We start from the raw sequence: 23,846 nt of genomic DNA on the forward strand, positions 1-23,846 counted from the left end.
ATTTTCTCTGGGATGCACACCTGGCCCTCCCACGATGGCCCAGCTCCTGCATGTACTTTTGCAAATCTCTGTGCCCAGCACTATCATGGGGGATTCACCACTCGTGTGTCTCTTTCTCCAGAGTGCTTCCTCCCTGTGGCCAGAGACCATGGCATTTGTGATTCTCTGCACCCCTGATGCACAGTACCATGCCCAGCAGGTAACAGACAATTAATGCATGAAGAATGAGTGAGTAAGTGAACGGTCTCCCTCTCCTCTGGATAGAAATTTCCTCAGGCGTCACAACCCAGCCTCCAAGTGCGCCCCTACTCTCTAACTTAAGAATAAAACGAACAAAAATCAAACCCTATACCAAATCATTTCTATTACTTTATTCCTGACCTGCTCCCTCTGCTCCCAAGAACATATGCGTGAAAACGGCTCTGTTGTCACCTTCCCCCTTCCATCTGCTCCAGCTGCCAGCTCACCTGCTGTCAGTCTTCCCAGAGTGAGGGCCTAATCCCCCGCCAATGCCTAATTGGGAGGCTTGGAACAGCACTTCAGGGCCCAGAGGTGGAAAACCTTGCAGGAAACATCCACTGCTCACATCCGAACCCTCAAAGGCTCCTCTTCGGAAGTTTATCCCAGGAGACTCTTAAAGGTTTACTAATGAGGAGAAATTCACCACAAAACTGCAACCCTTAAAACAAGACGAGACTGCTCAGGAAACAGCCGCAACTCAGCAAGGAGATGGATGCAGAGCCCTTGCCCTCACTCAGGTCTTTGCTCGTGATTGCAGAAGTCATTTTTCCACTCACGTTACAGCCCACCTGCTGACTCTGGCTGTCACTTGGTGAACCATGAAAATAAATAACCCTCTGATAAAGAGCTCTGATGAATTACCTTTTCAGGTTCCATTACATCCTGAAGGATCAGAACTATGCCAAGGTTGATCTGTGTCCCTAAGACTAGAAACAATGGCTGGAAGTTTTCCGTCTAGGTAAGCCGGGTATGGAAAGGTGAATGGACTGGAGAGTTCACAGCCAGGCTATTTACCCACAGGAGAGAGAAGCTGGGACAAAAACCTGGCCTGCACTGGCAGAAATGAGTTCGAAGACTTCAGTTGCTGCAAACCAGGCACACAGAGAAAGGAGCCCAGACAGCTACAGGCAAGGGAAAAATAGGGGGCTTTTTGACTTCTGGAGATTAGGAGGCCAAGAAAAGGACTGTTTATGTGTTGTCTCAAAATCCCTCCCTTGGTCAGTAAGGGCCATATCCATTATTTTAAGCATGTTCCAATATTAGGTAATTAATTTTCTTTCACTCCATGCCCAGCACCCTGCTTCCCTCACCAAACACCCAAAAGCAAACGATCTGGAGACTTCCTTGGTGGAAGAAGGAAAATAGGGCAATGCTCCGTGCCAGATCACCACAGGAAAATCCGATTCCTAAAGCACCGTCTGGCCAGTGCCATTCCTTCCCCACCCACCCCCGTTCTATACTCAATATTATAAAACCTGAGGATTTCTTCAAAACAGGAAGGAAGGTAAAGAGTCTATGGGGTGGTTTAGTGTTACTGCCATTGTGAAGCTTCAATTGAGTTTTTATGTTCTCATTAATTTGCTTCTTAATAATTCCTAATTAGTTATTAACTGTCAGTGATCAGTTTTATTTACTGAAAAGTATTAATCTAACAGTTTTTCTCTCTGAGCCCTCCCTCCCTGACAGACATTATAGTTGTAGTAAAATTAAAAAGCCTGAGTTGGAATATTCTAGTCCTACCACTTACTAAAGTCTTCTAACCCTGGGCAAGTCACTTAACCCACATCCAAAAAAACGGGGATAATAATATCTTTCCCATAGGTTGTTGAAGATGAAATAGGATAACAAGCATGACTGTGACCTATGAGCACAGGGTCCAGCAGGCACTCAAGTGTTCCTTGTATCTGAATCACCTGCTCAGAAAACCTGAAGACAGTCCTTCCCTAAATTTTTTTGCTTTGTGCTAATACATAACAAAGCAGAACCAAAGCAGGTTTCTGGGCCTTAAAAGAAAAAAGGAAGAGGCACAAGAATGCCTTTCCAAGTTAATTTAGAAATACCTCTTCCGTTTAAATACATTCCTACCATGGCGGTATCAAACTCGTAGACCTCGCCCGTGCCTTGGATTGTATTGTGGTCACCCAAGGCCGTAAGTCTCCACAGCTGGTTGGGAGCAGTGAACTATGCTCAGCCAGCCCCAGGTGCACAGACACACGAATGTCATGCTTGTGGCTGATTCCCCACCATCCGGGAACACTGACATTTCTCCACCTCCCCGTCAGTTCTTAAAGCAGGAAGCAGCTGTCAGACAGAATACAAAACAGAGCAAACCTTTAAACAGGAGCACATCTCCCTGCTTAATGAACAGGACAGGGACATACATTCGTTTGTACCTGCATAGCACACATTTTACTGAGTGCCTGCAGGGGAATACCAAGATACAAAAACATCCTGGACCACACCAAATCTAATGGCCTAGAACCCTGTCCCAGTAGCCAAGGCACCATCTCTTCTATTACCTTACCCAATCAGGCCCCCAAGAAGTCAGGCAACCTAGCTTTGTTTATCAGCTGTATTCCTTAACCCCTTCCACGTTCAAGAACCCCACACTCCAACCTCCGTAGAAGGAAATGCTTAGGAGGCACGCCAGCTTTACAAGGCTTTGGCAATCCTTAGCTTTACTGTGAGCGCTACTGCCCATGAACAAAGAAATGGTTATAATAAATGATGGTACATCCATCCATACAATGGGATCCTGCATAGCCAATAAAAAAGGAGGCAGATCTTTTTGCATTAGTATGAAAACAATATCCAATATCAATTAAGTGGAAAAAAAAAGTGAAGAATGAGTGGTATACTTCCACTGTATTTCTATTTATTTTATTTCATTACAGTCCTAATGTAATTCTATCGCCTTCAAGGGTATGTCAGTGGTTACCTACGCATAGACTATCTCAGGAGGGACACAGAAGGAACTGGCAGAGGGGAGGGGACCTAGCGGGTAGGGATGGGGGGGAAGCTTGACTTTTTCCTGTATGCTCTTTTGAAAACGTTGCATCTTTTTTCCTAAGCAAATACATGTTTGAACCATCACCATGAAAAAGGCAACGGGAAAAATGTAGGCATTGCTGGACTGTGTGTTACAGAAGTTGAGGGACACAAAGCCAGGGGGATCAGCAAACATCTCCTCACTTAGAGCAAGAAGAGGAGGAAGCCGCTGAACAGTTTCTGAGACTTTCCTTTCCTGCAACATCTTTGCCAGAGCGTAGAGAAAACACATGTGGTCAGGCGACCAGAGCTCTAGTTTCAGCTCTTGCTGAGTTCCTTGGACAAGCTGCCCATCCTCTCTGGACTTGTTTGTTTTCTCCTTATCTTTCAAATGAGAAGATTTAGTTAGATGATTTTTAAAGATCCCCTCAAGCTTTTAAATTCCATGATTACTTTCCTGGGACTCCTGCAAACAGCTGACCTTTGTGGGCCATGCTTCAGATTCCCAGTTGATGTCATCTGGGCAGATTAAACTGCTGGGCTAGCCAAGAGTGGTCAGACAGCTTTCCTAGCAGCCGTCTAGGTCACTAGGCTGACTACCTGGGAGTCAACGACATGACAGGGGACCTCTGGCCAACTTTGCAGAAGAAGATACTTCTGGGAGGCGCTGCTCTGATGTTTTTGAAGGGCACAGGGAAACATACGAGCCACATTTGCAGAGGCAACAGCCTAAGAAAACTTATTTGCAGTTGCATTGTCTTGTACGGTTTGGCAAGCCAGGCAGCCACCCCATTTAACACACACATTTCCATTTCCTTTTCTTGAATGTCCACTTCACCACCAAAAAAAGCCCTTTTATCATGAAATGAGTTTTCCGATGCATCCCAAGCACCAGTCATGAAAACCGTAAATCTGTTATTAGACAAGCCCAGACAAAAAAACATTCCTGTTAGCCAAGGGCATTTGCACACAATTGTGATAAGTAGTACTATGGCCACAAAAGACAGGAATGGGCTGGGGAACGTCCCTGCCTTCAGAGAGTGGTGAAAGGGAGGTGGGGGTCACCAGTTTGAATAGGGTCATTCCTGCTCTTCTTAGAGGTCAACTTTTAATACAAATATTATAGCTTCATTTCATGCCCCAAAGTAATTCTGACAGTCTTAAATACAGATTTTCATGTCCAAAATTTCTTATTTAATCGAGAAAATGGAAATCTTCTGCAATGTAATGAGATTGGGTCCTTAAGCAGTGTGGTATCTGAGCAGTCCAGACAGACCAGGCAAACAATCCTATTATCAAAAGCCTAGAGTGTTCAACAGCCTCCTGAGATAATGAGGTGGCGACGCAATCCTCATTCTCAACATGTTCTCTTTCTTAATGCCTAACCCAGGTCTGTGCGCGCCTGCGTGCTTTTCTTTCACATGCTGCCCTTTCCTCAAGGAATGCCATTCTCATCTCGAGCTGCTGCCTGGCTCACGCAGCCTTCAAGATCAAGCACAAAAGTCACTTCGGTGTGATGTTTCCCCAGCTCCACTCACCTGGTGGCCATTCATGCATGTGTGCATGTATGCATTTACAACTGTTGGTCTTTCTTTATTTCTTTTTGATTACAAAAATCAATCTATCCTAACTGTCTAGGAATACAGGAAGTAAAAACAGAGGTTCTCCTTTCCTGGGCCCAATCTTATCATGTTTTAAATGCTCAGCATTCCCGTTTTACAGTACAGTGTCTGCACTTAGCAGGTCCTTAATAAACCGTCAATGAATAACTTCACAATGATGAAGGAATAAATTAACTATCATGTAATTATAATTATTTTTATGATAATATGGTATTATGAACACATATAAAGTTATGATAATAAATTTTCAGCACTTACTGGGCACTAACTACAAACCAGGCAGTACTAAATATTTTACAAAAAAGAATGAATGAGCCAAAATATCATTCCATTATTTCTCTGTGTAACTTTAATATTTTACTCAAAGATAAATATTTAAAGAATGTTATACTTAAATGGCTTAGAAAAGTATTAGTCATTTGTTAAGTGAGAGCAGATTATAAAACAATATGTATAGCAGTACCCCATTTTTTTATAATAAGATTATAAATATATGCTCACATATGTATTTGTGCATGCATGCATAGGAAAAAACCAGAAAGGGCATATATCCTAACACTACTACTGTCTGTAGGTAGTAGTATTACAGATGATTTTTATTGTCTTACCTAGGAGAGACTACAGACTTTATAAACAGGACGTGTGTTGGCCAGCTTACTGGGACGTGGTCCCCCAGAACCAGGAAACGAAGTCCCCTTTCATGGCTCCCTATGGCTCAGAAGGAAATCTGCAAACAGAAGCCTACTAGCTGGCTAAAAAATTCTTAAAAAAGAAAATCCTGGCAGTGTACTTGGGAGCATCCTTTTTCTTGGGGGCAGGGGGAAAGGGGGATCTACCCAATGTGCAGATATTTGTGCCTTTAAATATAGGGATGGTCTCCGAATATGCCCAGATCCAAATCAAGATATTCAAAGACTGCCCTTCAGACACATGCAAAGCCTGTGGGTTCCAAATCGCCCTGGTGTGTTACAGGGCCTAAAGTTGCTCTTTAATGGCCACCGAGCTCCCTCACCGTGAAATAGAATTGCTCTGTCTCTTGCTGGTTGGCTCGCCTCTTGGCGATGCTGGGCTTGCTCATGAAGGTCTCCGAGACTGTGGACTTGACGGACTCCATAGAATTGCTGTACTGGAAGCAGTCAGACACATCAAAATCCTCGACAGTCACAATGTCCTGGATGGTCTGCAGAGTGGCCTCCATTGTCTTCTTTACCTGCCATGACAAGGGCCAACATAATGCATGAGAGGCCGACTGCAGAACAGCAGGTGGTGGAGAGGCTTGGAGAAGTGGGAGAGGAGCGGCTGAGGGGGCAGCGGGGGGCAGCTCTGCTTCCCCTCAGTTGGCGCTGAGCGAGTGATCAACATCACGGGGACTCGGCTCCAGACTGCCACTCTGTCCGGTGAGGACCTAAAACCACCCGCCCTTCATGCCGCACACTTGACCCAGCTCTTTTATGTAATGTTACCTTTTCAAAGTTAGCTCTTTAAATATTAGCTCTAGGCTATAATGCAAGTGCCAAGGGAGAGAGAATGAAATAAATCCAAACCAGCCCCATCGTATAATTTTGCCAGTTAAAAGATGTAATGGGCCTGGTCCTGCAATGCCCCACGTTCTGTTTTGACCTTCAACAAATCAGTGAACTTGTCTCCCTGTTTGCAAATGAAGTGGCCCATCCCCAGTCCTTCCTGATCTTCCTGGAAAAAAGCAAGAGTTACTGAGATGCCAGGTAAGAAGTCAAGTGAGCTCAAAAGAAAAGAGGATAATCAATCATAACTGCCCTTTTGAACTGGTTGTTGGAAGCAAATAGGCCTGGCTCAGAAAAAAAGTCATCCTTCTCTAAAAGGAAGGAGACGTTTGAAGTGTCAAAGTCAAAGGCCTCTGTTTGTTTGAAAATGCTGGAAAAAGCTAGGCATGAGGGGGTGGCTTCAGAGACTCAATATTGTTCACACAGCTGCCAAGTGCCATTTTGACTAAATGTGTAGAGGGGGGAAAGAGCATTTTTGCAAAAGCTCAAAATAGAGCTCAACCTTTGGCAATGCAAGAGCAACTTCCTGGAGTTCAAGGGCAGGATGTAGCAGAGGGGGAAAATCCAAGGCTCCATTTGGCTAGGAAATGTTTGCCGGCAGCCCGGACATTCTCAGCATGCTCCTTCCGCCTGCTCCCAGATGGGCGGCCGTAAGAGGGCTGACACGGAGACAGCGGGTGACTGAGTCTCCTAGCAGGAAGCTCACCTCTTCATTCTCAATCTTCAGGGTGGACAAGCGAGACTGCAGTTGTTGGCACCTCTGAACCAGCTCACTCTGGACAGGCTGCTGGGCACAGAGTTGGGAAGCCTGCCAAAAAAGCAACAGCAGGTCAGCAAGAGGACACAGTTATTCTGGCAGCTCCAGATTCCCATTACTGCTAATAAAACTACTCCTATTCAAGCTGTAAGGCTCACAGTTTCTGTGTTAAAACAAAATCCAAAGCATGGAGACCTCTCCCAGGACGAAATAACACAAGAAAGGAATGAGCAGTGGGACCTGTTTGGAAAGACCGGGTCTCTCTCTTCGGAGCCGATCTCCAGGCTGGTGCTTGGCAGGGGCGGTTCTACACAGGCTCTGCAGCCCCATGGAGGCTGGGGTTAGGTGGGGGGAGAGTGCCTGGGCAGCCCCGGCTCCAGATACACGATGCTTTGGCACAGAGAAGGCTTCCCGCTAGAGGCCAAGCAGCCACCTCTCTGGCCCCTCCTTCATCCCCCTTCATACACCAGAGTGAAAGCAGCAGAGAAGTGGGTCAGGAGGCTAACTTGCCGCTGTTGGCAGCCAGCATGTGTTTATGAATCCGGGCCACGCATGAGCTCTGACTCAATGAGGAAAAGCATGAATCCAGGAACAAGTCCACAGGCTCTGCTAGAGGGCCCCAGAGGGCATCAAGTCTGGCGGAATATGGCGTTTTTCAAAGAGCCATCATTTTACCCAAGGTCTTCACCAGATCCGCGTGGCAGAGGCATCTGCCCTTCTTCCCAAGGAGCACCGTCAGCAAGCTTTCCTGTGCGAGGGGACGGCTGAGCTGATGGGCGCATGGCTGTGGCATGGGCATGAGGTCACCCACAGGTCTCAGGCTGACAAATGAGAAACAGAAGGCTGGCAGGATGGGAGGCAGGACCCACGTGGACACAGCTCCTGTCATCTTGCCACCATGTGTCCCTTAGCCTCTTGTCTGTGGAAAGACATCTGGACAGAATTGGGCTCCTTCTTCCCTAGCAACGAGTGGGTACATTCACATGGCCACAGACCATTCTCTTGCTTGAAAAGACAAAACCTCTCTTCAAATGGAGGGGGCTGGGACTTGACCTTTTCCTCCATTGGCTTTTAAGCTCCCAACTGGCGTGACCTCCTCCCCCGCCTGAGAGCTGAAGAGGGCTGACTTCACTCTGGCTCTCGGATAAGCAGACACAATGGAGAAGGCTTGGTGGCCAGGATGGGTCAGTGCCAAGAGTGAAACTCGCTAGCTGCCTGATGTCACCGGTCAGGCATCCAGAGCCCCACAAGCCTCTGGGGGCACCAACCGCAGAGCCAAACACCTCCTCCTCATATATCTGAGAGTGCCTGGCATCGGTTCGTGTGCTGAGTGCCCTGGAACACCGGTCAGTGTGGGGCCTTGGCCAATTTCAGGGCTTCCGGTCAAGATGCCACCCGAACATTGGCCCTAGTTCAAGGACTTCCAGGCAGCTCCCCCCTGTTGCCTCCACAGCCTACAATCAGCCCACACCGATGGGGAGAGACTGGCTGTAGGGACCAAGAAGGACTCGTCATCTCATCTCTTTCAATTTTCCACTCATATGAAGCCTACGCTGGAATGCAGAATGTTTGCAAGATTGAGGGCTGGCCCTGGCCCCTGCGTCAGCCACTTTATCACACACAGGGAGTGCCTAGGCAGAAGAATGGACATTAATTTTTAAAGTAACCCAGACCTAGCAGGGAGGAATCATGGAGGGCAAACCACCTCCACGCCTGCTCCTTTAAGCAGCAGTAGGGGTGCTGATGCATGCTGTGGCAGAGGTCCTCTTCCGGGGTGCAAGGTAATGCCTTCCAGCTGTGCTCTGGAGTAGGGAAATGAGGCTCTGACAGGGCGAGGGGGCCTGAGCACCCAGCTCTGGATTCCCCCTTTATGGACACAAGCTGTTTGGCCCAGAGGCAACTCGGTCAACACCAGAAAAATGTATCACTCCACTCAGCTGGTCCCCAGGTTGCACTGATTCCTGGGAAGGAATCTCAGTGGCAGCTGGAGAAGGGGCTGGGAAGGCAAATCTGACCAGAAGCCAGGGCAGGTGAGGAATGGGGCTTCCTGGGGCTCCGTGACACCCTCCCCTCCAGGCTACTTGCACATGCTGCCATCTCACTTCCCCATCTGTTCAGACACCGACACTGCCTAAGCCACAGCAGTGGAAACAAACTGTAAGTAGTTTGGTTTTCCCCAAGAAGGAGAGAAAAGAAATCATCTCCAATTTTTGTCTGTAGCATAGAAATGTCCCATTCTCCACTGTGGCCTCTTGATGACAGCGGATCCTCCGGTCACACAGCAATAACTGTCATTCTGGAGCAGGGTTTTCTAAAAAGCGTCTGGGCGCTCAGCCTAATGGAAGCACCGTTTCTGTGCTAAAAGGACTTGGGTGTTTTTGGGTCACCCAGCAGCCATTCCTCCTTGTTCTGGTAACTTTGGCCTGACTGCCCTCTGGGGGGACCTCCCAATCCACAGCTTAGGCCACGTGCTCTGGATGTGGCTCCCCAGCTGGGGGATGGAGTGTGTGACGTAGGCACAAGCCAAACAATCAGTGGACTGTGGCTACTTAGCCACACCGACGGGTTCAGGAATAAGCACGTCGCCAGTCAGAACTATGGACACAATGACACTAGAAGAGCAGCAGATACTCCTTCTGTTAGACTTCAGCCTAGAAGGAGATAAGGCTAGAAATACGATCACCTTGCCCTCATGGGATAGGAGCCTATCTGAGAACAGAGCCGACGCATAGGATGTGGAGCAGAGAAAGACTGAGTCTTGATAAAATTCCCCCCCGAAATCCAACCACCCCTGAAGATGCGGCCTGAGTTTCTCTATTACGTGAGCCTATACTTCCGCCTTCTGATTTAATCACTGGTTAAATGGTGGCTCCTACGCCTGGGAACAAGGCTCCCTCTGATTTGCATGCACAACCAAAAGATTCAGAGTAATGAAAGCCAAAGAGCTTCATCCCTCCCACTTTGGTTTATTCAGGCCCTTCTTGGTTTAGTCACAGGAGGTGAAAAGTCCAAATTGGGGCCCCCACGTTGGTGCCCCTCTGCCTGGGTAACCAGCATCAGGCCTTCAGGATGCCATCTTGGCACCTGTCTTTTCTGTAGGCACCCATTCTTTTTTGTTCAATACCCAAACAAAACTACACCTTTTATTTCAATCTGCTAAAGCTAGGAAGAGTAAGATCCTTCAGAATGCTACCAAATGACAGGTCCCATTGCTGCCCTGCTTAGCCTTCCCTCCCTGTAGCTTTCATATCTGGCCAATCAGCTCTCACTTCTTCCAGCCCGGCCACTTGCTCCCCCCATCCCGCCTTTTCCCTTTCACTATACAAACTGTGAACATACTTGCTGCTTTTCACCTCCTTTGCCCCTCTCTGCATGTTTCTAACTCTCTCCCAACCTGCCAGACTATAAGCTCCCTCACGGCTCCAACCCCCACATCCAGGTCAAGCCTAGCGGATAGCACGCACTTAGCTGTTTACTGAGTAAGTGGAATACATCTCACCCACCTGACAGCAAACCAGCCCCAGGTCTCAGTCTCCCCAGAAAAACATGGCTTTAGGGTAGTGAACCTAGACACAAGGGAGCTCAAGCTTTGGGGAGCGTGGGAATGGGAAGAGGGCCTCACCATGTCTCCCATGTGGGGCTGGAACTCAAACTTCATAGGTGGGCAGAAGACATTGTTGTACATCTCCATGAGGCGCTGCTTGTCACTGGTGGCATCCAGGTTTTCCACAGCATTCTCGATGGCATCTAGACCCTCGTGCTTTGACTGCTCCAGATTCAGCTCAGCGGAGAGGAAGGTGCGCAGCGCCCGGTTCAGGCTAGCGTGGTAGCCCAGGTCACAGCACTGCTGTGGGACGGAGAAGGCACGTGAGCAAACTGCAGACAGCCCAGCGCCGGGCGGGGAAGGGACGGCAGCCCCCAGGGCAGACCTGACTGTGTCAGTGACACAGCCTGTGCCGCCAGAAGAAGGCAGACATTCTGACTTCACAACCTGGCTGAGGTTTCTCAGTTCCTGGATCCTGGTTCCACAGTTAAACAGACCTGGGAGGACTGCGAGGTGGTTAGAAGGGAGAAGACCCGTTAGGTCAAAATGAGGTTATTTAATCCTGAGCTGTGCAGTGCTTTTAGATAAACCTGAGAAGAATCAAGAGATAAAGGGAATCCTCTCCTATTTTTCGGGTTTCTCTGGGGATACCATTATAACAAACTTCAACAAGAAAAATATAGCCTGCCACTCCCTGAGGGTCACTGTGGTGAAGTCACACCATACCAGCTAAGCCAAGCCATTTCAGCAGCATTCAGGGTTCAGACATCAGAAACGGTGCAAGAGTAGTTAATTTACACAAACTCAAAACTCTAGGGGAGAGAAGAGAAGGTACGGTTGACTCTGTTGGTCATGACCCCCACTGACTCCCAACATCCTAGGACAGGCCTTAGCTACAGTCTAGGATTTTTGCATTAAAGCTCCTGCCCTGCAGAAATTGCATTTGCAAGACCAAAAATTTCTAAACAGAAGTCTTACTAGGAAAATTCAGATCTTGTAAAGGATTCTGATTTTCTAAAGCGAAATGAAAAAATAAAGGGCATGAAAGAGACATTAGGGTTAAAAAAAAAAGCACTGGATAGGAAGTCCAGCAAGCTTGGAAAAGCCACTCCCTATCCCTGAACCTGCTCCTTTAGCTGTAAAAGGAACAGATCTGGCCGGGCCAATGGCTTTAAAGCTGTGGAGCAGAGCTCGGTGCGCGGCTGCTCCGGGTGCTCAGGCTGCCCCGGAGAAGAGGGTGAAAGGCTGCCCAACGAGCGGGACTTGGAGCCTCTATCCCTGCTTCACCCAGACCAGCTCTGTTCTTCCCTCTCTCATATTCGGGACTCTCTGTAAGATCTGGTTTGAAGAAATAACTCCTCTGCTAGAGGAAAAGTCTGAAAACACTTGGATTCGATGTCATCCCTAAGGCCCTCTCCCGCACCGGCATCCTGTGGCTCTCTGACAATATTCCCCATCCCTCCGGAAGGACCCAGAGATCCAAATTCCTTGGTCCATTATCCCCGTTAGTGCTTAGGCAGCTCTGAGATCCAGAACCTGAGAAGAAACGTCAGAGAAGAATCCACGCACTCAGTGAGAGCCGCTGCCTGACTGCCGTTTCGTACCATAAGCGGGCATCAAATTAACTCTTCCCAGCCTTCCCCTGCCATGATCGCATCCGGAGCAGCCTCTACTGGGGAAGAGAAAGCACGTGACACGACTCCGCCCCCTAGCATCTGACAAGAGGCTCGGCGACCGAGTGCCTATTGGGCTGGGCTCTGGGTTCAGTGCCAACAGGCTCTGGCAGGTGCCTGGCTGCAGCGGAAGAACAGCAGTTACAGCTTAACTAGAGGCGGAAGATGGAAAGACATTAAATCCAGTTGGGAGGGAAGAGCAAACGCAAGCTAGACAAAAGCGGCTGATTGGGAGGCTGCACGTGCAGGGCCCATCCTCCTTTGAGAGACTCTGCTGGTCCAGCCAGGCTGCCCTGAAACCTGTGAACTGCCCTGACTAGCTCCGCGTAGACCCTGGTGATGAACTCTATGTCTCTAAGTCTAATGAGCAGAAGGCTGCCCACAGGGCTGAGCAAGTGTGTGGGTGGAGGGAGCTTCTCAGTGCAGAAGAGAATTATGGGGAGGCAGGAGACCCTTCATAACCCTTACATGGTTTTGGGTAAGTCCCCTGTCCTCTCTATTCTCACTACCTCTGCCCAGATCTATGCCTTATTACCTTACCCCAGTGCTGTCTGCACCACTGTCCGAAAACAGCCTTTGCTGTGCCACCACCGTGCCAAAGAATCTATAAAACTCTCGTTTTCTTCTAAAATGAAGCCCCACCTTCCTCGGTTTGGAAATTTAACAATGCCTCTATTTACTAAGTATGTGCACCCATGCCAGATGGTACGCCAAGTGCTTTATGTGGAGTGTAGATTCTAATCCTTATAATTACCCCAATGAAGTTGCTATTTTCCAGACTAGAAAGGTGAGGCTCAGTGAAGTTAAGCAACACCAACAGCCAGAACAAACTGCAATCTGTCTTCGGTCTGACCTTCCAACATCATCTACCTCTTTTCTTCTCCAGACGCTTCTGCTCTAATCCAGTGATACACTCTCTGTTTAGGGTAGGGTATTGGAAAACCATAGGTGCAAAGTCAGCTGTATGACTGTGAGTAAGATACTTAACCTCTCTGGGCCTCAAATAGGAATAAGGGCAACCTCACAGGTTTTCGTAAGGCTGATTACAGGCAATATATTTATGTATACCTGCCACCACACAGCCGCTTATCAAATACCAATCACCGACATCCCCAAATCCAGTGGCCTCTGCCCTTCAGCTCCCAGCACTCTCTTTTTGAGACGTTACCCACTCCTCTCACCTGTTGGAACTGGACACACTCTTCAAGATCTAAATCAAATCCCCAGCCTCCGGGAAGCAAGCCAGCCTTGCAGCCCTGGCATATACAGACCTTGGCCTCCACTCAGAGCCACGCCCACCTGCAGCCCTCCTGTGACACAGAGGTCGCTCCCTCTTTCTGTGACTTGCCCTTTCACTTCACCTCAACCAGAAGGCAAGCTTCAGAGGGGGCATGGCCAGTGTCTTATGCCTTCCCTCTATCCCTCACCACTAGGCGTTGCTTACAGGAGTCATTTAATAAACCTCAGTTGATTGACTAATGCCAGGAATACAGACTCCAGCCTCTCAGGAAATAATCCACTTGGCTGAATACTGATCTAAGTCAAGTGGGTAGATATGGCCCCTGATGTCTTTGCTTTGCTCACTCGGCATGGCCTACGGAAAGCAAGGAGCCTTCTCACACTGGTCTACGGCCTCTATTATATTACTACAGCTTCTCTGAGCCAGTGACTGGGGGTCTGACTCACAGTGCACCCTCTGGCTCCTCTACACCTCCAGCCAGCCGGCGACATTTGGAATAAGTGTTCCAGAGTCTTGGCTCACCAAGTACCTGCAAGGGCAGCAGTCTTTTGGAAACTGAGGCTTTAGCAAAGAAGCAATTTCTGGCAAGGTTAGGTAAGAGAGATTTGAATATTTCATCCTGGTTCCCAGGAGAATCCAAGTGAGGAGAGGCAGCACATTATTTTGCTCATGAGGGGGACAGAACATGCTTTCTGTGGCTTCTGATGAGTTCTGTGGCCATGCTGGGCTCCCCTGGCCATTTCTGGGTTATATAAATGTTTGATGAAAACTCTCTCAGGGGAAATCAAATTTTTATAAGAGTTTAATGATAGCCCATCCACATGTGTGAGGACTTGAGCTGACAGCTCATTAACCCTTTACCAGCAGACTGACATCCTCACCCAGACACCCCAGAAAAGGCCTGGAAACGAAATGGGTGTTTCATAACATCCACTCCAGTTCACTTAGAAGACAAAAATAATGGCTCTTTGTGAGATTGCCTGTCGAGGAAGCCAAGTCCCCTCATGTCTGACTTAGGTGCACATAGTGTCACAGATTCTCTGCCCGTGTACACAGTGCTCACAGGAGCCCCGCTGTGCATGCGGACAATGGCCTGTTCTTCGTGCATCCATCTGCTCCCCGGTTGAGAGCCACAGGAGGACGGGGGAGGAAAAGCACATTCCAGAGAGCCTACTGTTCTCAGACTCTATCCAGTCAGCTGAGAATGTCTTTTTGGCCTGAAATCAAGGTCTTCCTGGTGTGTGTCAGATGCCTCACGTGGAGTCCTACAATTTGAGTTTAAATCAAATCGTATACTATATTATAAAAAGAAACCAAAGGCTAGTCCTCGCGTCAGTGTACTGACATCGACAAAAATCACTTCTTTTCATGCATCATCCGTGCCTTAGCACACCCTGAGCTCCAGTCTGCGGGAGGGAGGCAGAATGGTGTGTAAGGCACAGATGGCAATAGACTGGAACGAGATTCACCCCATGTCCTAAAGAAAGACAAGTTCTGGAGACTGTCAAGATCAGAATGCTCAGGGCTCCCCACTCCCTCCCGCTCTGCTGGTTCATTGCCAAAGCGTCCTTTTGGCCATTTTTATTGCATAGGTCAGCAAGAGAAAGGGAGAAACCACAGACCCACGCAGTAACAAGGATGAAGCTCAAACACATCAGGCTGGGCAAAAGAAGCCAGGTACAAAACAGTTTATACCGTAGAATCCCATCTTTGCGAAGTTCCCCAACAGACAAAACTAATTTATGGTGAAAGAAATTAGAAAAGTGGTTGCCTTAGGGTGGAGGAAGCAAAGAGAACTTTCTGAGGTAATGGAAATATTTTACATCTTGATAGAGACGTAGCTTACAAGGGTCTATGAATTTATCAAAACCCTTGAAACTGTTACACGTTCAGTCACTGTATGTACATCATACCTCGAGACAGTATTGAAAGGAACAAAAAGGAAAAAATCTTGACTTAGGAAGTCATCATTTTCCTTCTTTCTTCCTTCAATGAATATACTACGTGCTCAGCTATGTATTAAGCACTGACTGTATGTATTATGTATGTGGGTTAAGGTAAAGAAAGGACTTGGTTTCTGGAAACTGAGAGACCTGTCTCTGTTCTTAGTGCATTGATGCTTACAGTTTTGACCTCCAACTCACAGTAAGATGTATTTCTTACAGTACTACAATATAAGAAATACACTGAATATACAGCTACAAGAAATATACAATTTAAGAAATACATCTTATACTGTCACACCCATGCACATGTGCCCATTGGTACGCAAATACCCCAACCCCAACATAAGCTACCCAAAATAAACCTTACTAATGTGATGTACCTGATATTTTCTTTCTTATTCTAGTCTAGTCTAGCTCATTCATTTAAAAAAATAAGTTGAGTGCATAAAAGTGATTTCATGACTCTCCTAATGGATCATGACCAATGGTTTAAAAAAAATGTCCTGTGGCCCCCCTGTGCTTACCTCTAATGCTGCTATTAACCAGTTACATAGAAATTATGTTTGTATGTTTGTTTGTAGGGCAAAAACTGTTTTTTTATTACCCCTGATGTGGAGCATATGGCTTCATCCCAAGTAAATATGTACTGAACATTTATAGAGCAGAATAATGTTATCAGCTTTTAAAAAAAAAAAAAAGAGTAATTCATCTGTCCTCACCTCAGGAAAAACAGAAACAAAACAACACACAAAACAGAGAGGGCAACTTTACTGTCTGTGCCACCTGGAAGGCTACCAACCTGGACGTGCTCGGGGTAACCCAGACCCACACCCTGCTGAGCGCTCAGGAGGCTGGCGGACACTTTTGCACAACACTTCACGCTGTACCCATTGAAGGTAGGCTCTTCACATCCTTTTTATCTTTTTAAATGATGAGAATAAGGTACAAAATAGCTTGCTTCTCAGACTCACTTTAAAACACCTACTCACATGTGAAGGAGGGTCTATGGATTGCAAAGCTTGTAAGTGGCACAGCAATAGCCCCTCTCTTCCCCTGAGGTTGGCATTTTGGTGAGAAGAGTGGGAAAGCTGCCCTGGGGGCAAAAGAAAGAGAAGAGGACAATCCAATAGAAGAGACATGGTGGGCTGCACAGTCTGATTTTTTTTTTTTACTGAATGTGAGATAAAGAGCAGAAATCAAGCATAAGAAAGAACTGATTCTCTTCCTCATGCTGAGAACAGGCCTCTATCCCAGCAGCGAAGAGCTGTTCCCCTGAGAAGGAGAAAGGATCCTGTTTAGGGCTCTGACCTCCACTGAAGGACAGTGTTCCAATTGGCATCAACAAGCAGAAAGAACAAAGAGGTGCCTGGACAGGGCTTAGGGCCCCACTTACCCAGGGAGACAAGACATTCAGGGCGTTAAGAGGCCAAACCTACTGAATCAAAAAAACCTCTGGCTGAAGGGAGACAGGTATTTGTATCTTAGAGAGGTTCGCAAGCAACTCTCAGGTGAGGGCAGACAGAAGTACCAATGTCCATCCAATTCTTCAGTTTGCCAGAGAGAGGCTGCTGAGAGGGGAGACAGCGCAGGGTTCCTAGTGGTTCAGGAACAGGCTCCCCCCGCCCCTGAGACTGCCCAAATCTTGGCCCAGAAGGCCACGTGATGCTGTGAAGAGTGGCGGGTTTGTTTGTGGAGAAATCAAGGCAGGCAGACAAGTACGTGAGGTGTGGACAGAGGCCTGCAGAGCCCAGCTGCGGCTCACTGACAGCCGAGGCAAAATTCAGGCCTCAGTGGGCAGAATAGCTAGGATATGCCCAAGGCCCTCAGGACCAGGACGCTGATGCTCCAGGCCCCTCGCTTTGATGAACTGGGCCAGACTGGAGTCTGCTGGTGAGAGAGAGTGTAAGACTCAACTCTAAGGTTTGAGGGGAAGCAGCAGCACAAAGGTCAGGGCCGATGCATAAGGCCAAAGAAAGAAGCTTATCTCCCATGCCTGCCCCACGCAAAACACACAGGCCTTCTAACCTGCTTCTCTCATCATCTGTGTGCCACGTATCAGAAAGAACAGGCCGGATGCCAGGGGCTTCCGGATACCCTCTGACCAGCATCCTAATCTGCAGGGCATCTTCGGGGAGATGACCCTGTTGAGCCTAGATTCCTTATCTACACACTGGACAGAGTAATCCTGGCCGAAAGGGCGATATGACAATCAAAAGAGATCACACTGAGAAACATTAAGTGCCATATAAATGTAAGGTATGGCATTCTAACTCTTTTAACTCTTGCCGCTCACTTCTATGTGCAAGTAGCCCACCTAAGGGAATATTTTCTGGAAGACAGAAGCACATAGTGGTTATGAGCCAGGGGTTTAGTAATCGGACCTAGGTACACAATTTGCTTCTGTCACTTATTAGTGACTCTGGGTAAGTCACCTAAAGTCTCTGAACTTTAATCTGTAAAAATGGAGATAATCATGCCTTTCTCCCAGGATTCTAGTGAGGACTGAAGGAGATAAGGTGTAAAAGTGCTTCACCTGGTACCTGGCACATGGCAAGCCCCTGATGGACTGTGGCTACTATCTTCATAATTATTCCCCAAATGCTCCAAGATGCCTGATCAGCTCAGGAACGCCAGACCAGATCTCCCAAACCAGGAAAGAGGTGCCCTTGAGTACCTGGCTTTAAGCACTTACATCAATGAGGTCAGACAGGTCATGGATGTAGTACTTGAAGACAGATGCGTTGGTCGCCTCCAAAGCCAGTAAATACTCATTCCGGGCTTTAATGGCCTTCAGTTTATTCTCTGTGTACTTGGCTTGGCGCTGAAAAGGGAACAGAAGTTCAGTTTTACAATTTTTTTCTCTTTAAAGAAGAGATTGTTCTCTAAAAGATGAAAGTACAGTACATTCGAGAACCACAATTGTGCCGCTACTCCCTGTGCGCATCTGCCTTAAATTGGGTCCTAATTCTGTTTAATGAGATTCAAGGGCATAATGTAGATCAGCCCAGGGAAGGTTAATGAGGCTCCCTACTTTAGATGCGTGTCCCACTTCGGTGCTATCAGCTAATATCACTCTCTAGCCTTGCACCGCCCCCCTGATGGGGGCGTCACTATACCTGCTCCTGAACACCTGACATCCGAAGCCAAATCCCAGGTCCGCAGGCTTGGGAAAGGTGACTACCGTTTCTTGTTGATCTGCCCACATGCTCAAGTTCTTCCACTACCTAGGGCTTCTCCCAGGGCAGATAGCAAGGGCTCCCTTTAGGTCACCAAAAGAAACCAGAGCTTCCTCGTTCTGCTCCACATAGCACCTCCTGGGAAATGCCCCCCAGTCCTGACTCCCAGAGCGCTCCTGCCCAGCCCCGAGGGCCGCCCAAGCAGACGCACCTTCTCCTTCATCTTCTCGATCTTCTTCACTGAGCTCCTCCGGACATGCTTCTCCTCGATGCGGACATTGGACGTGGAGTCAGGGGAGCGTGGCGTCTGCCGGTCCTCCTGCTTCACCGATTTTCCAATTTGCTTCTCCTCCTGTTTCTCCGCCTCCTTTAGCTTGCTCTGGGCACTGATGCTGTCGGCATTGTACATGTGATACGTCTTCATGACCTGCAAGACAGCCCCCGCCCCCGCCCCCAGAGGTCAAGCCGAGGGGGTCAACTCTGCTTTACAGACTAAGACTCAGCCAGACCTCTCCCACATGAAGCAATACCTCCTACTCATAGGGAAAACAGTCTTAAGGGTTTGGTTCAGCAAACATTATATATTAAAGACCCTCCCAAACACAGGAAAGCAGTATTTGAATTGAGGCGGTATGGCTTAGAACTAAAAGGACTTCGTGTCTGTCTTCCATCGTGTATTATTTATTTCTGTTCATTAACATTGTAATCATAACTCTTTTATAGCGGCCGAGTAGCTTCTATCCCTCGGTCTTCTCAATGCCAGCAGAGAGGAAACAGCACCACTGCTCAGACTAAGAGCAAAGCCTTCCTGGGCTGGTTGGGAACCCTGAAGAGGGCAGCACAGCCCGTGGACCTTTCAGACATAAAATGGGGAGGAGGAAAAGGCTTGAGAAGCTCTTTCTAATGGCCTAGCCTTCTGGGGGTCTGTCTGGTCTGCTTTTTCCAGACCAAGTACCGTTTCTCCCAACAACTCGCGCCGTGGCCACGATAACAATGGCAGCTACCCTGTCTGAGCATGTACTGTGCTCCTGGCCTCGTGCCAAGAGCTACGCCTTGGTCATTCGCTCAGCCCTGTGGTCTAGACAACAATCCTATAAAGGCTATGAACCCGCAGAGCCCCCCAGGTAAGAGCCTGAGAAGGAATGAAATCCACAAGGGAAACTGGAGTTGTCCTAGGAAGGAAGGAGTATAAAAGGAGAGAGATACAATTTTCAAATTTCCCTCAAAGCAACTGTCTGGGAGTCCAATTCCTTTTCTTAATTAGGAGGCTGGGAAGCCTGAACTTGCATTTGTGTCCAGTCCTCCAAAACATGCTCCTTCCAGCCTCAAGGGGCCCGCTCGTCCCTGCTGGCGCTTTATGCTTCTGCACAGGGAGCCGCTAGCTTCTATCTGGGAATTAAAAATGCTTGATAACAAAGCAAGTAAGCTGCAGGTTGAGTGCTGACGTTCTGGTGCCATGAGATTTCTTTGAGAGGGAGAATTAGAAAGTGTGGGAGTTAGGGTGTAAGTGTGTGTGTGGGGTAAACTGAACAACAGAGGAGAGCAAGGGTATAATATTAATAATAATCTCCACACTTAGTACACGCTGTGTGTCAGGAGCTTTACTTACATCACCTCATTTAATCCTCATAGCAACTCTAGGAAAGACATGCTATGATTTCCACTTTTAAGGATGAAGAAACTGAGGCTCACAGAGATGAATCACCACACCCAAGGTCACACTGCTAGTAAATGGCAGAATCAGAATTAAAACCCAGGTTTGTCAGACCGCAAAGTCCATGATCTTAGCCAGGAGGCACCAGTGCGTCTCCTCTGCATAGGACTAGAGATGGATTAGCTGGGAGGAAAGGTTAAGTTTAGTCAATAGAGGCTTGAAAAGCGATGTTAGTTTCATTTTTAGATTTGAGTTTATAGTAGTGGTCTCAACTGGGGGCTAATTTGGTCCCCGGGGGACATTTGGTAATGTCTGGAGACATTTTTGATTGTCACAATTTGGAGCTTGCCACTGGCATCGAGTGGGGAGAAGCCAGGGATGCTGCTTACAACTGTACACAGGACAGCCGCCCAACAAACAGTTATCTGGCCCCAAAAGTCCATCGTGCTGAGATTGAGAAATCCTGCATTAGGGGGACTTTGCGCATATAGTCAATAGTCACCACCCCCTTCCATGGGGATATGTTCCAAGACCTCCAGTGGATGCCTGAAACTGTACTCAGTACCGAACCCTATGCTTTTTTCCTAGACATTCATGCCTATGAAAGTTACCTTATAAATTGTGCACATAAGAGATTAATAACAATAACTAATAATAAAACAGAACAATTATAACAATATACTGTAATAAAAGTTATGTGAATGTGGTCTCTCTCTCTCTCTCAAAATATCTCATGGTACTATACTCCCGCTACTTCCTGTGATGAAGTGAGATGATAAAATGCCTAGGTGATGAGATGAAATAAGTGAATGACGTAGGCATTGTGACATAACGTTAGGCTACTATTGACCTTCTAACAATATGCAACTGACACCAAAGTGCAAAACTGCAGAGAAGTGGGGACTGTATATACTAATCCCTTAAGATCAACTGGGGGTGGAGGAAGGAATAAAGAATATAAGGGCATTGACAAAAATCAAAGTACATTATAGAGTTAAATAATGTCTCATTTTGGATGCAAAATGTTTCAAATCAGCTTCACCTTACCCTGAACTTGACATCATTTCCCATAAGTGTTAAGATCTACTCTGTATTCTCTACACGGAAGTGAAATTTAACAAGCAACGGTGTTAAAAACCTCTCTAAGTAATTCAAATGGCCCTTCAAGTTTCCAGGTTGACTAAGAAATGAGAAAGAACATCTACTATCCTGGCTGAAGAAGGGTAGACAGGAGGCTCCTTCTCTCTTTTCACTTGAATGTGACCAAGGGATTTAAAAGCTTGAGTGAACAGTTATAGAAGTGAATGGTTTTTAAGAAAATGATTTCCTATTTCACAAAGATGTGATAAGAGGAAACACTATGAAGGAACACAAGAGACAAAAAGAGCTCAAAGGAATAGTACCAATAAGACAACAAATGAAGTAATAAAAATCAATAATTTATATTGCTCTTTACCCCTAAAGAACTTAAAGAACTCTCTTTAAAAGAGTAAAAGACTACCTTATCCAAGAAACCATTAATTTCTAAGGATAAGTACTACTTCTTCTTTTGTGTTTTCTTCTCATCTCTATAGTTGGGAAATATGTCATATACACAGTGATAGTTTTACAATGTATTTGCCCAAATGACTTAATGACACTGACCCTCTCCTCTGTGGAAATATGAGAGGAACAGAACTAGTGTCCAACAAATCAAGGGAAAATGGAGGTATCCAGAGGGTGAAGCTTGAATATGTGGTGTCAAAACAACTGGAGAAATAGGGAAGTCAAGATAAGATTTGGAGAAATATATACAGTGAAAAAGGAAGGTACAAATACCAACTAGGGAAAAAAACTCAGAAGTCTGAATTCTCAGTTCTACAAAGAATTCACTTCACTTTAAAAAAAACTAAATCAAGTCACAATGAAATGATAGAAAATAATTTTTATTATTAATACTTTGTAGGAAAACAAAAAGAATGACAGTGAATGATGAAAAGCAGAGAGTTAAGTAGTAACTGACCGCTGAACCCTACACCAAAGGTAGGGAGAGGCAAGAAGCAACAAGATAGGCCCTAAGAGGAACTGATGGCAGTGGGATGAAGGAAGAGCTAAGAACAAGTGAAACTATTGAAAGCCTGAGAACATTTAGACTCCCAGCTCCCATCCCCTCCCCCTCCGTAGTGGAAGACTAGAGGTTTATTCTCTTAGGGAAGGTCTGTGGACTGGGGACACCAGTCAGCTGAGGATGGGGTGCTGAACTAAAACTAGAGGATCAACTGAAAATTCTAGATTGAATGATGAATGGCCCAAGCCTCTAACTCAGCCCCCAGACATAGGTGGGAGATCACGAGAGCCTTTTCTGAGGACTCTGATAAAAGACCTATTAATACTGACACATGGGCTGATACAGCACTTCCAACCAGATCTTCAGTGCCTCATTTTAAAATATAAGCAGGCAGCTAAAGATGACCGGACACTTCAGGGAAATATCTAAATGGGAAGATCAAGACCAAAATAAGCAATTTAGAGAGAACAGAAGTATATAGAAAGAAGGAAACTTCAAAAGCAACCCACCAATAATGTCCCTAGAGAGATCAATGAGAAATGAAAGGGCACTGGATCATGAAACGAGAGCAGGATGCAACGAGAAGGGAACATTTAGAGGAGACTGAAGGACCTCTTGGCAATTAAGATTCAGTGCAAATACCCCTCCAAGAAGCCTGACTTCATTCCCCTCCTCTGTGCACACGTAAAAAGAGTTATCACATCATATTTTACTTGCCGCTTTACATTCCTGTCTTTTCTATTAAACAAAATGCCTTAGTTCAGGGGCAGCTCTTACTCGTCTTTGTATCCCTAATGCCTAATGCTGGAGACAACATGCGAACAGAATTGAGGGACTATTCACTGACATTGATTCGAGGGAGCAGGTGCTAAATACCAGTCTGGAGTGGCTCCACAGCGAACAGCTGCTGCTCCAAATCAAGGGGACATACATCAGGGCGAGGGCAGAAGCAGCAAACCTCTGGGGCAACAAGAGCCTCTGTCCCAACACCTCTATTTTCTTTCTTAATTCTATGGCTCTCTGGGCTCTTCCTACTCGGGCAATCCATGCGGCTTCAGGGCCCCCACATACACTCCTCCCTGTGGGGGCTTGCTGCGCTCTTCCAGATACAGCCTCTGGGTACAACTGAGGCAGAGAATTCCAGAGTTCTTTGGGAAGCAGTGTGCTCCAACTTCAAAGGCATTCTTGGATCATCAGTCGGAAAATGAAAACCACGTATGCCATGGCCTACAAACGAGCCAGCTCGTTATGGGGGAAGAACAGGCAGAGGAGAACGCCCTCTGGGATCGCTCTCTGAGGAGCAGCTGTGGGAAGCGGCCCCTGGCACAGTGTGCCAACTCAGAGAAATCAAAGGCCCTTCAGGCAGAAAAAAGGAAGGTATAGAAGGGCAGTCGGCTACTTATGGTGGGAGTCTGGGCCTCTTGCCCAAAGGCACCTTTATTTGGGAACACCTGGACCTGCCACTTGGATCGTCAAGGTTCAAAAGTACTTAAATGATCGACCACTGGGCAATCAGTCTCCCAAAAAGAAATATTTGTGGGCATTAGAGGCAGATGCAAGGTAAGAAGAGCCCTAAATGTGGTGGATTGCTTATACCCTTCGTTTCCTTTATCCCATCCCACAAATAACAGTCCATAGGGTCACTGGAACAAGAG

General features: G+C 47.0%; 1 protein-coding gene across 11 annotated transcripts in view; it reads right to left on the reverse strand.

The window, feature by feature from the left end:
• Positions 1–23,846, reverse strand: part of SRGAP2 (SLIT-ROBO Rho GTPase activating protein 2) — a 225,295-nt gene that overhangs the window by 45,503 nt on the left and 155,946 nt on the right. For 9 of the 11 annotated variants that reach the window (XM_036909771.2, XM_036909770.2, XM_036909768.2 and 6 more), the window contains exons 6-10: positions 18,702–18,917; positions 18,007–18,135; positions 10,534–10,758; positions 6,861–6,962; positions 5,644–5,841 (exon numbers count right to left, since the gene is read on the reverse strand). In XM_036909771.2, coding sequence (XP_036765666.1) covers positions 5,644–5,841; positions 6,861–6,962; positions 10,534–10,758; positions 18,007–18,135; positions 18,702–18,917 — 870 coding nt within the window. The remainder of the gene's footprint in view (positions 1–5,643; positions 5,842–6,860; positions 6,963–10,533; positions 10,759–18,006; positions 18,136–18,701; positions 18,918–23,846) is intronic. The other 2 variants (XM_036909772.2, XM_036909769.2) reach the window with 1 other exon arrangement.

The sequence above is a fragment of the Manis pentadactyla genome, chromosome 9 (assembly GCF_030020395.1).
Source record: "Manis pentadactyla isolate mManPen7 chromosome 9, mManPen7.hap1, whole genome shotgun sequence".
In the NCBI taxonomy this organism is placed as follows: Eukaryota; Metazoa; Chordata; class Mammalia; order Pholidota; family Manidae; genus Manis; species Manis pentadactyla.